General features: G+C 33.3%; 1 protein-coding gene across 1 annotated transcript in view; it reads left to right on the plus strand.

Moving 5' to 3' along the window:
• LOC131855713 (uncharacterized) overlaps positions 1-17,822 on the plus strand; it is a 125,212-nt gene that overhangs the window by 88,316 nt on the left and 19,074 nt on the right. Inside the window, exon 6 of the mRNA XM_059207013.1 lies at positions 14,680-14,763. Within this exon, the coding sequence (XP_059062996.1) occupies positions 14,680-14,763 (84 nt within the window). The remainder of the gene's footprint in view (positions 1-14,679; positions 14,764-17,822) is intronic.

Consider the following 17,822-nt stretch of genomic DNA (forward strand, 5'->3'; position numbering starts at 1 on the left):
ACATGTGTATATTTAATTTTTTTTTTTGTAATTGTTCTACGTGTGTTCTACGTATATATATATATGTGTATATATGTATTTAATTACAAAAAAAAATTAATAAAAAATTAAATATGCTTGTGTGGTCTTTGGGTGCCTTAAATATACTTGTTGTACCCGCGACTTCGTCCGCGTGGAATTTAACTTTATTTTTCTAAAATAAAAGTTGCTTAAGTTACTCCTTATTAAATCAGCTACTATCTTACCAAAAGAGATTGAAAAAAAATTGATGACTACAAAAAACAGATTTAAATAAGTTTATTTGAATAAATTATTTTCTACTAGCTACTCACCCCGGCTTCACACGGGTGTACATGTATTATATATATAAACCTTCCTCTTGAATCACTCTATCTATTAAAAAACCGCTTCAAAATCTTCTGTTATGGGTACTAAATACATAGATAATTTTTTTTAATACATTCATATTATACTACATAGAAAACACCCAATACAAATAATCACACTCAGGAATATAAATGTTTCTACAGTGCGAGGAATCGAACTCGCGACCATCGGACGTAAAGCGGTGTGCTAGAACCCCAGACCACCTTCGCAAATACATTCATTTTATACTACATAGAAAACACCCAATACTAAGAATCACACTCAGGAATATAAATGTTTCTACAGTGCGAGGAATCGAACTCGCGACCATCGGACGTAAAGCGGTGTGCTAGAACGCCAGCCGAGGTCGTTAAAATAATTTTACACCAATTCATTATGCCTAACAATTGCCCTCGTCTATTTTCTACAGTATTCAATATTTTTCCGAAATACAAAGAAGAAAAAAGAAATATTTTCAATATTATTTTTAAACTCATTGTAAAGTTAATAACACGATATGAATTGAACTCACGATATTTTAATGAGATATTCTATTCTTATATTTTTCTCGATGTGTTGGAAAGAAAAGACTTTAATACTTGTCAGAACTCAAGTATAATCGGCCTGTTGTTGTATCAACAATAGCGCATCATTATGAGAGTGGAATATTGAAATTATAAATAAATAATAAAATAATTGCAGAAAATAGTACTTTAGTATTTGATCGATATTTTTTTTTATTAAGTTTGGACTATTATCAGGTCACCTGTAATACTGCGACCTGTATTGTGCTCGCCCTTATTCAAAGTACGCTATTTAGACTCGTTTTTTTTTCGGACTACTCTAATGCTTGGCCGCAGCTGGCCTTTACAGCTTCACCGGACGTTAGGGAGCGAGTGCGGGTGGCACTCCAAACCCGCGGAAGGACTTATGGAGCGGCTGAAGGCCAACTCCTGCCTGACGGATACGACTTTAGTCTGAGGGCACCACTAGGGGTTCGAACCTCGGCTCAGGCCGTCGTAATTTCGATCCCTGTTGAATTGGACGGGGCATCGATCGGAGGGGATAACTTAGACTTGTAAAGGACAAGAATTGAAGGATATTCTTAGGAGCGATGGTTTTTATCTCCTCAGGATGTAGTGTATACTTTCCAAAGGAGATATTTCGTTTATGCATGAGAGGGCTACAACTACGTAGGTAGTGCAGTGCGTTTCCTCTTCTGCTCTTAATTTGATCGTTAAGTTTGTATTCAAACTTAATCCATACATATAAGTAAAAGCTGTTCCCGGGACTTCGTCCACGTGGAATTTAACTACATTTATCTAAATTAAAAGTAGCCTATGATACTCCTTATTACATTAGCTTCCTGCCAATAAAAGTCTCGTCAAAATCGGTAAAGCTATTTTAGAGATTAGCAGGAACAAACAGACAGACAGACAAAAATTAAAAAAAATGGTAATTTGGTTTATGTACCGTATTTTTATTCAAATATATGTGGGAAAAAACGGATATTTCAATATTATAAATAGACACACCAATTTTATTTATATGTATAGATATAAGCATAAAAAATTGTTAGTATAGATGTTTGTTACTCGTTCACGCAAAAACTAATCAACGAATTTTGAAGAAACTTTACAGTAACATAGCTTATACATCAGAATAACACATAGACTATAAATTTCATGCAGTTAAAACCGAGAACACATCTAGTGTATCATATATGTCCGTCTGTAAATTCAATGGGAAGGATTTAATAACGTTTGCATCAATTTGTATACCATTTGTATACAAAAGCCTTAGTGATATCAGGACCTAGACATGGGTGGCAATTAGAGTAATGCAGCAGTATCGTCAGCCGACAAAGTTTTTGGTAGAATATTAACAACTGCATACAACCGAGGTTGAGCAATTATAGGCCTCACTGGCGTCCAACTTGAGTTTGCCGATAAAGTTTTAGACTGTGACTGTACCAAAAGGTTTTGCAGTCCCATGTGTACTCGTAATTTCTGAATGTCTTTCATACATCTGCCATATTGAAGAACAATTTTCATTAACAGCCTCGGTGGAATAGCGATTTAGTACGCAGACTTAATTCAGGTAGTCGCGGGTTCACAAATATTTTTATTCAAATTCAAAATATCTTTATTCATGTAGGTCTATTACAGACTCTTTTTGATATGTCAAATCTACCGCCAGTTCGGAATGATTTTGAGATGAGAAGAACTGACAAGAAACTCAGCTCGTATTTATTTTTTTAATGTTGTACAACATTAAAAAAATATTTACAATAATACTATTTCATTTAAATTCTAATAATAATAATAGAGTGACCACCAGCATATGCTATATAAAAAAAAAATCAAAAAATCTAGTCAGTGTTCGCAACCTGAACAGACCAGTCCCCACAAGCAGCACCCGTTCACGTGTATGACTGATGAGCCAGCCATCATTGCACTCAACCATTTTAGAGGGAGCACATCGACCCGGCCCACCACGCCGCCACAAGTTTGAACTTTATAGCGAGCATGACTGTTTCAAGTTACTCCACTACGTCATTTATATTATTTACAGCATAAACTGTACCAATCACAGTTTTTACCCATTACAATATTTAATTTACATTATGTACAGTATTCATGATTATAATTTTATTTGTATCGGTCTGTGTATTTTCAATATATATTGTGTAGGTACTAGCTGATTTCGTGCCTTCGTCCAATCCTTCGTGAAATTTAACTTTATTTTTATAAAATAAAAGTCAAAATCGGTTCAACTATTTCAGAGATTAGCCGGAACAAACAGACAGTCTGACAAAAATTGTAAAAAATATTTTTTGTTGTATGTACCTATATTCATATGCATGTAGTAAAAAAACGGTTATTTCAATATTACAATCAGACACTCCAATTTTATTGATTGACTGATTCTGACGGCACTTACTGGCAGATAGCTGATGTAATAAGGAGTAACTTAGGCTACTTTTAAATTAGAAAAATAAAATTAAATTCCACGCGGACGAAGTCGTGGGCACAGCTAGTTATTAATAATATTAAAGAGCTCAACATAATACCCGGTACGTGTCGGACAAGTTTCGAGATGCAAACTCTCTCCAACTTTGATCGTACTGTAGAATTCAAAACTAAATGTTGGTAACAAAATCTTATTCATCTTATTAATTAAGTGGGAATATTCTTGCTTGTTACTATTGGATAATATTCATAAACTAACATTTAATATGTATAATTAGTAAAAATCATGGGATTCAAATTCAAATTCAAAATAACTTTATTCGTGTAGGTCTACTGACTCTTATGATATGTCAAATCTACCGTCAGTTCGGAATGATTTCAAAATGAGAAGAACTGACAAGAAACCCATGCTCGTATTTTTTTTTTAAATGTACATATTTCGAATAATAAGATTCATTTAAAAACAAATTTGGGAGAATAGAATGACCACCAGCATATGCTATATAAAGAAAATCAAAAAATCTAATCAGTGTTCGCAACCTGAACAGACCAGTCCCCACAAGCAGCACCCGTTCACGAGTATGACGGATGAGCCAGCCATCATTGCACTCAACCATATTAGAGGGAGCACATCGACCCGGCCCACAAGTTTGAACTTTACAGCGAGCATGACTGTTTCAAGTTACTCCACTACGTCATTTATATTATTTACAGCATAAACTTCATTCTCGAACGGATCTTACCACGTTTTATATTTATTTGCTGAGTACCCGATATTTCGGCAGTGTTTCAACCACCATAATTACGGGTAACACTGCCAAAATATCGGGAACTCAGCAAATCTCCGAATCATCCCGTGATTTTTACTAATTATACGTAGAAATAATCACAGCGTCAAATTTAAAACAATATATAACATTTAATAATTCTTACTAACATTATAAATATGAAATTACACATGTTTATTAAGCTTTCACGCAAACATTGCTGAAGCGATTTTCGTGAAATTTTCTACACATGTTCTTGTAGATATTAGAATGAACATAGGATACCTTTTGTTTTAAATAGACAAATATTTTTTATAAAAAACAAAAAAATAAAATATCAACTTTTTTTACTTCAACGCCATATAGCAGCCCATAATGAAGTTACTCCGATGTTTATTTAATGATTCAATGCAAGCGAAGCCGTGAGAAAAAGTTAATAATAATGTCTTTATTGTGCACAGAAAAATATTTACAAAAAAAGAACAAAGGTGCTAAACAAACGGCGGCCTTATCGCTTAAAGCAATCTCTTACAGCGAAACCTGGATTTCGTTTGTAACCCAATTAATACCATATTTTGAGGTTACCATAACACAATTGTGAAAACTACACCCAAATCGTTAAATAATAATCTTTGTGATACAAGAAATATAAACTAATTTTTGACTCTGTTTAATTTAAAAAGCAGCTAAATATACATTATTTATATTAATTTACAACGTATTAATCGTGCTTAAAATAAGTTAACTGCAAAATGTATTAACAAAAAAATTTAAACAAGTTACCAGAAATTACCATTTTTTACTTTTTTATTGACTAAAGAATATGAAATGACGACGGTAAGGTAAAAAAAAATGATCAATACAATATTATTTTTCCAATTCTTTCAACCTCGTGCGATCTAAGGATGGTGTAGCTATGCTTCCAAGTTCATTTAATTGGATTAACCACAGCGGTGAATCACCACAACGAAATCTACGCAGATTGAAGAAGATTTTAGAAACAAATGTTTAAATATCTTTATGAAGTCCAAGATGGAGAACTTTGAATATTCGGAAGAGTGTGGGGTATGGCAGCGGGCCTGGTCCTCGAAGGTGACATTGATGTCACTGTCACCCTCGGAAATTTGGAAATAATGATTAAAAGAAATAAAAAATAAATAAGTTGAGTTGCAGCAGAAACAACGTCGAAGAATATATTATTTCAACAACAATAAGAGATACAAATAATAATGAAACTAAAGTAAGTTTATACTCTAAACTTTTCATCAAAAAATCATTTATTGATTCATTATCGTACAAACCTACATCATCGTCAAATCATTTATTAATTCATCATCGTACAAGCCTACATCATCGTTGAATTATTAAACAAACTCATTGTAGAAATGTCAATGACATGCGCTTTATTTCAAATATGATTTACAATCATCAAATTCACTTTCTACTTTATATTTTACGAAATTATACTTTACATTGAGACGACCGATTTCCATTCGTTCATAACTAATGATACTTTGAATGTTAAAATGATTGATAATGGTCAATAATTCACAAAAATTCAAAATATTTAAATTAGGTAATAAATTTGACATCCTAGAAAATTCCAGATTATATCACTCAAGTTAATAAACGATATTGTTTCTTAGGAGTTTATTTTTATAATTTTTTTTTAATTATCGCCACTTACCTAAAAATTAATATCTTCTTCTTCATTATTGATAACATTGCATATCAAATAATGCGTCTTAAATATTTTTATGCATTAACAATAATTGCATTAGCAGTTTTGATTACAACTATACGTAGATACATAACATTATTAATCTCATTTAATTTATTTTTGTATATACAAAAGTATAATATTAAGTTTATTTCAATAAATGTTATTTTTATTTCTTTTAATATTAATATATTTACAATTATTTATATTTATACATTCATCTGGTACAACTTCTTCTGTTCTTTTTCATCATTTCTTAAGTTTAATACTTTCATAATCGACTGCAATATCATTTTAAATCTAGTATAATACAAATACAACTCCATATGTATGTATATAGTGTAATTGTTAATATTTATAGATATTTCCTTTCTTTCTTCATATTATTACCTAGCTGCTTCTTACTCCTAACTTGATGTTGTGATCACCATTTCATCATTATCAATTTTTATATCACTTTTTATATTTAAGATACTGTAATTAATTATAATTCTTCTTTTTTCAGATGTCTACTTATATTTCTCTTCGTTTGAATTTTCTAGTAAGTACATAATCATAGTCTTTTCTTTCTTAATATTTCTGTTATTAATTATTAAATATTTACCAATTACTACGTTTCTGGTTTCATCATCACGGAGTTTGTATCCATCAATATTAGATAACGATTCATTTCTTCATTTATTGTCTAACATTGCTCTCATTTCTTTAATTGGAACATTGTATATACGTTATATATCGAAATTATTGTTATAAATTTGATCATCAGGAATTTTCATGTTATGATCTTTGATCAAAGCTGATTCCACTATGTCTCCTAAAATATGTTATACTTTACATTCTTCTTCAAAGTTTTGTTCTAAATTTTTAACTATAGTAATATACGCTAATATCTGGTATGATACTTTTGAACGATAAACAATTACCTCGTATATAAGTATAGTTAGCGTTATCGATGTGTGCACTTTGTTACCTTGCGACATATACTTTAATGGAGGTATAGATTCGATTTCCGCGCAATTTGTTCCAACTTTAACACATTCTCTAAAAATTTCTCCAGTTATTTTAAAGTGAACAATTACACACATGCAGATAAAAAAGTCTTTTTTCGGATCGTCACGAATTTACTAATTTCTTATACATAAAGAAGACTATAAGCCGAATCCATATATGATATCCATTCAATATTAAAAAAATTCTATTGATTATAGCATTTTGGACAAATATATAGAATGTAAATATTTAAACTTTCTTTTACGTAGATCTGTTAGCAGATATAACTAAACAGACTAGTCCACACAAGCAGCACCCATTCCCGAGTATGACGAATTAGTTAACCATCGTTGTACACAATCCTATCACAGGGAGTAACATGACCTACCCCACTTGTATGTTAGAACTTTATTGCAATGATATTTCTAGTTACTCCACTACGTTATTTACAACATGTTTACCCGTTCAACTGTAGGTACTGCTACAAGTATTTTAATATTGAATTTTAAATCCATATTTAATATACAGTCAGTTATTGCAAAAACGTTTGGAAAATATTTATTAATAAATACGGCAAAGAGAAAATATACTCGATTAACAATTTGTAAATTACTTGCATGCAGGTAAATATTTTATAGTAAGCTGTAATGCAAAATATATTTTTATGCAGTAAATATTCCCTACATTGAAATACAGAATATTATCGCGGAATTTATTATATTATAATAACAGATTAACAGATATTATGAAATACTTTACTGAAACAGAAACCAGGCAGTATTTAGTTTATTTTTAATGCTCGTATTAATAGTACGATTTATCATTATTTATAGTATAAAATAAAGTCGCTGTCGCTGTCTGTCCCTATGTATGCTTAAATCTTTAAAACTACGCAACGGATTTTGAAGCGGTTTTTTATAGATAGAATGATTCAAGAGGAAGGTTTATATATATTACACTAGCTGTCCCGGCAACGGTGTTTTGCCTTAAAATAAAAAAAAATTTAAGGGTGCACTACCCCTAACATTTACGGGGATGAAAAATAGATGTTGGCCGATTCTCAGACCTATTCAATACGCTCAGAAAGTTTCATGAGAATCGGTCAAGCCGTTTCGGAGGAGTATGAGAACGAAAACTGACATGAGAATTTTATATATAAGATGTACACCCGAGCGGAGCCGAGGCGAGTAGCTAATCTCGAGACATAAGGACACAGACAGCTACGGCGACTTTGTGTTATGCCATGTAAAGATTAGATATAGATAATATAAGTGGTGTATTATGTATGTTAGTCCGTATTTAGCCTGTAAAATTATTTTATTGTGATTAACTTAAACTGGTTCACGTCAAATAAACCAGTTGCTTACGCTATCTGTTACCTTTTAAGCTAAGCAAAGGAAAATGCTGTTTTTAGCAATAGATAGAGTGAGTAAAGAATAAGGTTTATATGTATAATATATGCGTAGATATAATAAGCCGATATTCAAAGATTTGTAATGTATCCGAGCGAAGCTGGGACGGTTCACGAGTTTTCCAAATGTTGTATATTTATTTTCACTTCCTATTAATATGTATTTCAATTAATAAGGATTAAATATGCAGTGTAAATAACCTGCGCTCATAACTATTTGTTTTTGGGAATTCAGTAAGCTCTTGTATTAATAACAGAGTATATTTTCGTCTTAAATAATATATATATATTATTTCACAACACAGAACATAAAGATGTGTTCGCACACAGAGAAATATACAATTATTCGAGTTTCTCTACGTGATCAAATCAGAAATGAAGAGATCCGCAGAAGAACCAGAGTGACCGACATAGCCCGAAGAATTCCAAAACTGAAGTGGCATTGGCCAGCTCATAGCTCGTAGGATATGGCCGTTGGGGCAATAAAGTCCTCGAGGGGCGACCATGGAACGGAAGACGCAGCGTGGGAAGGCCTCCAGCAAGGTGGACCGATCTGGTCATGATCACTGGAAGGCGATGGATGCGAAAAGCGCAAGACCTATCGTCGTGGAGATCTTTCGGGGAGGCCTTTGTTCAGCAGTGGACCATTCCGGCAGGAGTGTCGCCTTCAGACCTTCTAATCTTCACCTGTACCTTCACAAGGACCAGCCGGAATATTCTTTACTTATATCTCATTACATGACCGAAGTATATCAACTTCCTTCGCCTACTGATATTTATAAGCTCCTTCGTTTTTTATTCTGTCCAGAGTTTCAATGTTTGTGACTACCAATTTTTTCGTTCACTCTTTTGCGCGAATCAATTTTAAAAAAAAATATTTCCCACTGTCGCGTATTATACTTACAAAGTATTAATAACTAAGTTTGCTACATAGTTAAATGTCCATCTTGCCCTGATAATTAATTACAATTATTCTCTGCACCATCTATGGTTGCCTGGTAGAAAATGCCGCATGGTGTTAAGTCCGCCAAATGTATTGTACTATATATTGTATTGTATGCATTAAAGTTAAATAAATAAATAATTATTAAACAAAAGCGCTATAGCATGCACGATTGAAGAATGCAGGAATGCGCATACTGATTGCGCGCGCGGTCTTTCTCGTCCTCTTTTTACATCAACATTATTTCCAGTGTGATAGCCTATTTGCACATAAAGGCCTATTCGGGAATGCCCTCAGGTTTTGCACATTTTTTCTAGTGTGATAGCCCATTTGCACATAAAGGCCTATTCGCGAATGCGCTTAGGGTTTGCGCATTCTTTCCAGTGTGATAGCCCACTTGCACATAAAGGCCTATTCGGGAATGCGCTCAGTGTTTGCACATTCTTTCCAGTGTGATAGCCTATTTGCATATAATGGCCTATTCGGGAATGCGCTCAGGGTTTGCACATTTTTCCAGTGTGATAGCCTATTTGCACATAAAGGCCTATTCGGGAATGCGCTCAGGGTTTGCACATTTTTCCAGTGTTATAGCTTATTTGCACATAATGGCCTATTCGGGAATGCCCTCAGGGTTTGCACATTTTTCCAGTGTTATAGCTTATTTGCACATAATGGCCTATTCGGGAATGCGCTCAGGGTTTGCGAATTCTTTCCAGTGTGATAGCCCATTTGCACATAAAGGCCTATTCGGGAATGCCCTCAGGGTTTGCACATTCTTTCCAGTGTGATAGCCTATTTGCACATAGAGGCTAATGTGCCGGGTAGTGATATATCCACCATGATACGATCGCACCACTCGCCATAGACAGGGAATTTATCTCCACACACTAGAACCTAAGTGGTCTCGGACAGTGCGGTTTCAGAGGAGCTTCCTCCCGCATACTCTTAGATTGTGGAATGAATTACTGAGGTTTTCCCACAAGACTACAGCATGGCGATTTTCAAGAAGGGTATATTAAGGTTTCTAAAGTGGACAGGACAGGACAGCTCTGGTGCTTCAGGCGTTCATAGGCTACGGTAACCATTTACCATCAGATGGACCGTATGCTTGTTTGCCACTATAGCAGTATATAAAAAAGAGCTAAAGCAGTAGATGATTTAATTAATTTGCCAAATTACCATATCGCTGCGTTAATATGAAAGCGTGATTCACCTAATATAACCATGTAAATAGGTTTTTACTGCCTGAAACAGAATTTTTTATGTAAAATTTTGCTCGAGGCAATTAAATTTAATGTATCGTTGCACATCGCTGGAATATAGCCCTTGATAGTTATAGTAGGTAATTTGATTTGAGAATTTAATAAAATTAACCAGTTTGCTCTTTTTGACTGGAAAAATAAAGTAAAAAATGAAGAACTATTACATATGGTGATAGGTAAGGCAAATATTGAATACTATAGAAAATAGACGAGGGAAAATGTTAGTATACTTGATACGGTATGATACATTTATTATTAACGATCTGTTCCTGCGACTTCGTCCGCGTGGAATTTATATTTATTTTTCTAAAATAAAAGTAGCCTAAATTACTGCTTATTATATTAGCTACCTGCCAAGAAAAGTCTTGTCAAAATCGGTCCAGCCATTGCAGAGATTAGCCGTAACAAATAGACAGACAGACAAAAATTGTAAAAAAATATATTTTGGTGTATGTACCGTATTTATATTCATATGCATGTAGTAAAAGACGATTATTTCACTCTATCTATTAAAAAAACCGCTTCAAAATCCGTTGTGCAGTTTTAAAGATTTAAGCATACATAGGGACAGACAGCGACAGACACTTTATTTCATACTATTTAACGTAAAACAAAGCTATTTCTTTTTTCCCCACATCAGCAAAAAAGTTAAGGAAAGTGTATGTTTATTTTGAATTGTTTTTTATATTTAATTTGAAAATATTTGGAAAAAGTGACAGATAATTATGATGAATAAATATTTCTTTTAATTTTATGCAATTTTTATTTTCTTTTCGTACATTTCTTTACCCTTCGTAAGAGTCTAACAAATTGTTATACGGAGCCCCGCCACGGTACGGTTGTTTTTAAAACTATATTATCTTTGTTATGCTATTATTGTAGCCATACATTTCTTATTGGGCACCCTAAAATATGGTCGAGCGCAGTGATGGCTGGCTCATCCGTCATACTCATGAACGAGTGCTGCTTGTAGGGACTGGTCTGCTCTTATCACTACGACTGATTTAATCTTATTGTTTTTATATTTGAGCCTAAATAAATTAGTGCTGCTTGGTAGTTTATATTCACACGTTTCGAATTGTTATAATGTGAACTTACAATGATTGTTTAAAAGAGCAACACACAAGTTCTTGCTCATTCTTCTTCTGATAAGACAGTTTGCCTAATGAGCGGTAGATTTAAAAAAAATTGTTATAACTATTCAGAAGTGCTTAAATTAAGTTTATTTAAGTAAATGATTTTCTATTCTATTCTTCTCACATTTAGACAGGATGCAGACTCTTTCTTTTCTGCTGTCCGTTACAAAACGCTAACCAGTATATGTATCATGTACCAGACAGCCTCCACAGCTCGACAGATTGCACCGTATCTATTTACATAGCAACGTTACACGAGCGGATATTATTTTTGACGTAGGCATGAAAGAATTTATGATTCTGAAGTGAAAAATGATCAGCCGATTTAAATTTCATGGCAATTGGAGCTGTTTTATAATAACAATATTGTACAGGCTTGTTACAGTGCACTTTTAAAAAGATTATACAATAAAATATAAACTTTATTCGAATAATAATATGGTACTTATTGTTGTTATGGTAGATGAGCACACGCGGTGTGTTTGGTGACTAAATGCGAACTAATTTTAGTAATGACTAGCTACACACGTTACATACGCGTGAAATTTGACTTTATTTTCTAAAATAAAAGTAGCCTAAGTTACTCCATATTACATCAGCTACCTGCCTATAAAAGTCCCGTCAAAATCGGTCAAGCCATTTCAGAGATTATAAGGAATAAACAGACAGATATAGACAGAGAAAAATTGTAAAAAATGTTATTTTGGTGTATATCCCGCATTCATATTCAAATGCATGTAGTAAAAAACACTTATTTCAATATTACAGACAGACACTAAAATGTTATTTATATGTATAAATATATAAGAAATGTTATAGTGTAAGTTTATTTGGAATACTCGTTACAAATGTAGAGCACCTATTAAACGGCTATGATTTTTACGTCTACAAAACTCTGTGATTGTTTGTTAAAACTATTTTAAAGTAAATTTACTTTTGTATCAAATAATTACAGACATATTTCGATTAGTTAAGTAATAGTTCTAGGATTACAAAGTAATTAATCTGTTAATTGGCATCGACTGAAGGATATTAGATGTCTATTGTTGATTGATAAATAACCAATTTGTCTATTAAACAATCCGCGAAAATTAGTCTCTGTTAACCATAGTTACAATTTATTTTCAAAATATCTTCATTCATTTAGGTCTATTACAGACTCTTATGATATGTCAAATCTACTGTCAGTTCGGAATGATTTCGAGAAGAACTGAGAAGAAACTCAGCTCGTATTCTTTTCAAATAAATGTTTACAATAATACAGATTCATTTTTTTATTTATTAAGCAGAGCTTGAGTTATGGATACCAGATAAGTAACGCAAGCTCTGCTTAGCTTGGGAATAGATGGCGCTGTGTGATTTGAAAGAAAGAACGAAAAATATTTTATTCAGTGCTTTTCAACAATGATACAATATAAAAAACAAACAAATAAAATGTATATATAAATAAACTCAATTTACCATGTAGTTAATTAAAAATAATATTTTTTTACAACCATGTAGGCACTGAAATGACTCCACTCAGCTTTAATGTATGTCCTACGTGAACATACAGCTGGTTTTTAGTGGCACCAAAACGAGAAAAAAAAAAAAAGAAAAAAAATATATATATATATATATGTGTGGAAGAGAGAGAGGGCACTATTTAAAATATTAATAAGAATGTTTTAATGATTTGTCCTTCGTTATTAATAATATACATAGGTATTTTGTTATTTCCACTGACATATTTGTAGATTTAAAGGGTAAATTTTCAAATCAAGGGTTATCACTCCACGTTGTCTGTAAGATATTGCTAATAGCGATAAGACCGCCTTTTGTAAAAACAGTTTTTATTGTTTTGTTTATATGTGAGCAATAAAGAGTTATTATAATTATTATTGTTTATATATATCTCCCTTTTATTACATATTAATGTAGATGGTTATAAAGGCAGAAAAGAGATGGATGGACTGTGTAAAAGATGATAAAAGGGAGTAAATAACGAGATGACTGCGAACAGGGATGAATGGAAGAGAAAAACATATTACGACGACCACAAATAAATGGGATAAGGATGAAGCAGATGATGATGTATTATATATAATATATTATATATAATACATAATAGAATTACTACAGAATAGATTTTATATATAATAAAGGGAGATATATCTTCCATCCATCCCTTTGGGATGATAGACTTGTCATTGCGGATGACAATCATTAATCAAAGACTAACTATAAAAGAAAGATGATTTTTAAAACGGAAAATATAGAATTGCATACAATTATATATGTGTTTAGTATTACAGCTTTTTGAAGAACTATGACAGTAAGTTGATGAAGTTATAATAACTTGAGGATAGTGTGTAGGGATGTTGGAATGAGTCCTGTAGACAATAATAATTGGGAGAGTTTGCACTGTTTCTACCTGCCACTGTATTTTTATTTCTACTGCCGGATTAGTATATTTAGTTCTTTCTCTGTAAGTGTTGATAGAAGATTATGTGCATTTGATATTGCAATTAACTAGAGTTTAATGTATTATAAACTATATAAGTTTATATCTATGTTATGTAACTTTATATTAATTTATTATTTACATAACCTAACATCACAGAAGACCGAAGAGCTGGCAGCTAACTTGGACAAAGAATTAGTCTAGCATTCAAAGAGGGAACGCTGCCAGTATCTTCGGAATGTTGCCTAAAGGGACCCCTTTTAATAATATATTTTAGTCATCATATTATATTTTTTAAGCTTTTTAATTTTAGGTTCTTCTTTGTACAATTAGGTTACGTAAATAATTGCAATTAATAATAATAATAATTTTCTCCATAAAATCATACATAATATAAAGTGCTGCAGAGCCTTCGAAACATGTAAAATTACAGATTTGTGGAGAACTGCTGCCTGTACTAGGTATCAGAAGAACCTGTATCACGGGATGCAATATTTATAAGATAAACTATTACTATTATTAAAGAAGCTTTTAAAGGCGGCAGAAGTAAGTGAGGTTTTGCAGAATTTAAACAAAGCATACCTTGGTAGTTAGACAAGACAAACTAAGACTAAGACATTCCTTACCACATCTCAGCATCACGATTTGAACTGCAAACGTTTGTTTCAGATATACGCAATCTTGTGCGTCATTTCGCAGTACCAGGAATACTCTGCAGGCCGTGGGACAGCTGCCGATGAGAGTAACGATAGGGTGAGTTGATTTTTTTTAAATAAATAGAAAACATTTGGACTATCATCACCCCTCCGATGGATCAGACTTGTAATTCAAAGAGGGCCGCGGGAATCGATATTAGGAAGGCCTTATACGGCCGCATATGGAATACTGTTCTCATCTCTGGGTAGGAGCACCACACTACCAACTACTCTCATTTGACCGCAAACAGAACTGAGCAGCCAGAGTCAATGGTAATCAACGTCTATGTGACAGACTCGACCCATTGGCTCTGCGGCGAGATATTGCATCTCAGTGCATTTTCTACTGGATATATCACGGGGAGTGTTCTGAGGAATTGTTCGGAATAATACCAGCTGCTGAGTTTCACCACCGTACCACCCGCCAGAAACTAAAATACCATCCTGATCATCTGGATGAATGGCGGTCTTCCACAGTGCGGTTTTCTAGAAACTTTTTGCCACGCACAACCATATTGTGGAATCACCTTCCAGCAATGGTATTTCCGAACCGATACGATATTGAAACCTTCAAGAAAAGAGCTTATTCCTTCTTAAAAGGCCGACAACATACTTGCAATCCCTCTGGTGTTGCGGGTGCTCATGAGCGACGGTAATCACTTACCAGTAGGTGAGCCCCAAGCACGTTTGTCCCCATTGCTTTAAAAAAAGGTAGGAATCGCTAGCGGTGCCCTCAGATGAAATTCGTATCCGTCAGGCAGGAGCTGGCCTGCAGCCGCTCCATAAGTCATTCCGCGGTTTTGAGTACTGTGTTCGTCCCGATTCGTTCGGTGAAGCTCTAAAGACTTCGTCCAACATACATATTTACTTCAAAATTAATAGTTTGAGATAATAATAACTCTACACAACAATGCCTTCTAGTCTTTAGACAAAGTAAAAATAATAATAATAATAATCTTAGGACAATTCACGCAGCGCCATCTAGACCCAAGTTAAGCTAGCTAAAGCTTGTGTTATAGGTACTAGACAACTGATATAAGTACTAGACAACAGATATATTATTTTTTTTGTAAATACATACATATTATACATAGAAAACACCTGGGTGTTTTAATAATTGTTTGTACCGGTCTGGACCGGTACAAACAATTATTGTCATGATACAAATGTTTGTGACGAGGAATCGAACCCGCGACCATCGGACTTAAAGCGGTGTGCTAGACCGCTAGAGCACCGAGGTCAAAAAAACAAAATAATGAAATACTTTTTTTTTTAAATATCTCTTACAAATATTTTAAACGCGTAAGGTTGTAAATATGAATGAGTAGATTGATGGGTGTTTGTTACACTTTCACGCAAAAACTACTGAACCGATTTTGATGAAACTTTACAGTAATATAGCTTATACATTACAATAATACATAGCCTTTTATACGGATGAAACCGCGGGTACAGACAGTACTTAATTATCATTATATAGTATAAAACAAAGTCGCTATCGCTGTCTGACCTTATGTATGCTTACATCTTTAATACTACGCATCGGAATTTTTAAACTGTTTTTTTAATAGATAGAGTGATTTTAGAGGAATATTTATATATATGTATAATACACGTACACCCGGGCGAGCAGCTAGTAGACATATAAAACAACTCGGCTAACGTAAACAATCATAATTTCATAAAAAAATTTGTACCGTCCGGGGAATCGAACTCTAAACCATTTGAAGTAAAGCAGTGTATTAAACTAAAATATAAGTATTTATTTCACGACTTTAATAAATAAACGGGTAAAGTCAGAGCGAGTCGCTAGCGAGAATAGTCTGTAATGTCAAGGTCGCAAGGTCGGAAGGTCGCGCAAAGTGCATTGACCTCGCAATGTCGCGACTGCCTTGTTACATAACACAACGACTTTACTTTGTATAGTACATTTAGTACCGAATCAATATCCACAGTTTTAACAGCTATATACGTATATTTTACTATATTATACTTTGTTTTTTATATAGTATATTTGTAAACATATCCCGCGACTTCGTCCGCGTGGAATTTAACTTTCATTTTTGTAAAAGAAAAGTAGCCTAAGTTACTCCTTATTACATTAGCTACCTGCCAAAAAAAGTCCCGTCAAAATCGGTCCAGCCATTTCAGAGATTAGCCGGAAGAAACGGACAGACAAAAATTGTAGAAATTGTAATTTTGGTTTATACTACATTATATCGTATTTATATCCATATGCATGTAGTAAAAAACAGTTATTTCAATATTACAAACAGACATACAATTTTATTTATATGTATAGACATATTGTACGAAAGTTTTTGAGTATGTTTGTTACTCTTTCACGCAAAAACTACTGAACCGTTCTGATGATACTTTTTAGTAATATTGTTTATATATCAGAGTAATTCGTAGGCTATTTTACATGTGGGTAAAACCACGGGCAACTAGTATGAATATATATAATAGAAAGTTATTTTCCCCTATCATTGTCACCTTCACAAAAAATATCATCAAAATCGGTCGATATTTCGGTTGAGTTCTATATATATATTAAAAACACTGTCCCACTAGATTTTTTAGATATATCTAAAAAATCTAGAGATATATATTTATATGTACATATATATGTGGCGCCGGTGTAGGAGAGGTCGAAGAGTAATCGTCTGTTGTGGTATGGGCATGCAATGCGTAGGAATGAAGATCATATTTTAAAGAAGGTGTTACATATGATTGTGGACGGTTAAGGGCAGAGGAAGGCCGAAAAAGAGATGGATGGACTGTGTGAAAGATGATATGGTAAGAAAAGAAGTAAATAACGAGATGACTGTGAACAGAGATGAACATATTACGCTGTCTACATATAAATGGGATAAGGAAGAAGCAGATGGTGATGATGACATATATTGTAAAGATATATATATGTATGTCTATATATAATTTAACCATTTGACAATAAACCATAATCAGCTATATATAACATCCATTTTGCAACAAAACTCCTTGAGAGTAAGGAGTAAACTCAGGGTGAAATATTTTTTGTACGGAAAGAAATTCCCCTAGAGAGGCGTGTAACATTCCTAACACTTTTTCTGTACAGTGGCCAACGTTAAATGG

This window comes from Achroia grisella, unplaced genomic scaffold, assembly GCF_030625045.1.
Source record: "Achroia grisella isolate CSIRO2021 unplaced genomic scaffold, CSIRO_AGI_Agris_v1 utg1470, whole genome shotgun sequence".
NCBI classification, from domain to species: Eukaryota; Metazoa; Arthropoda; class Insecta; order Lepidoptera; family Pyralidae; genus Achroia; species Achroia grisella.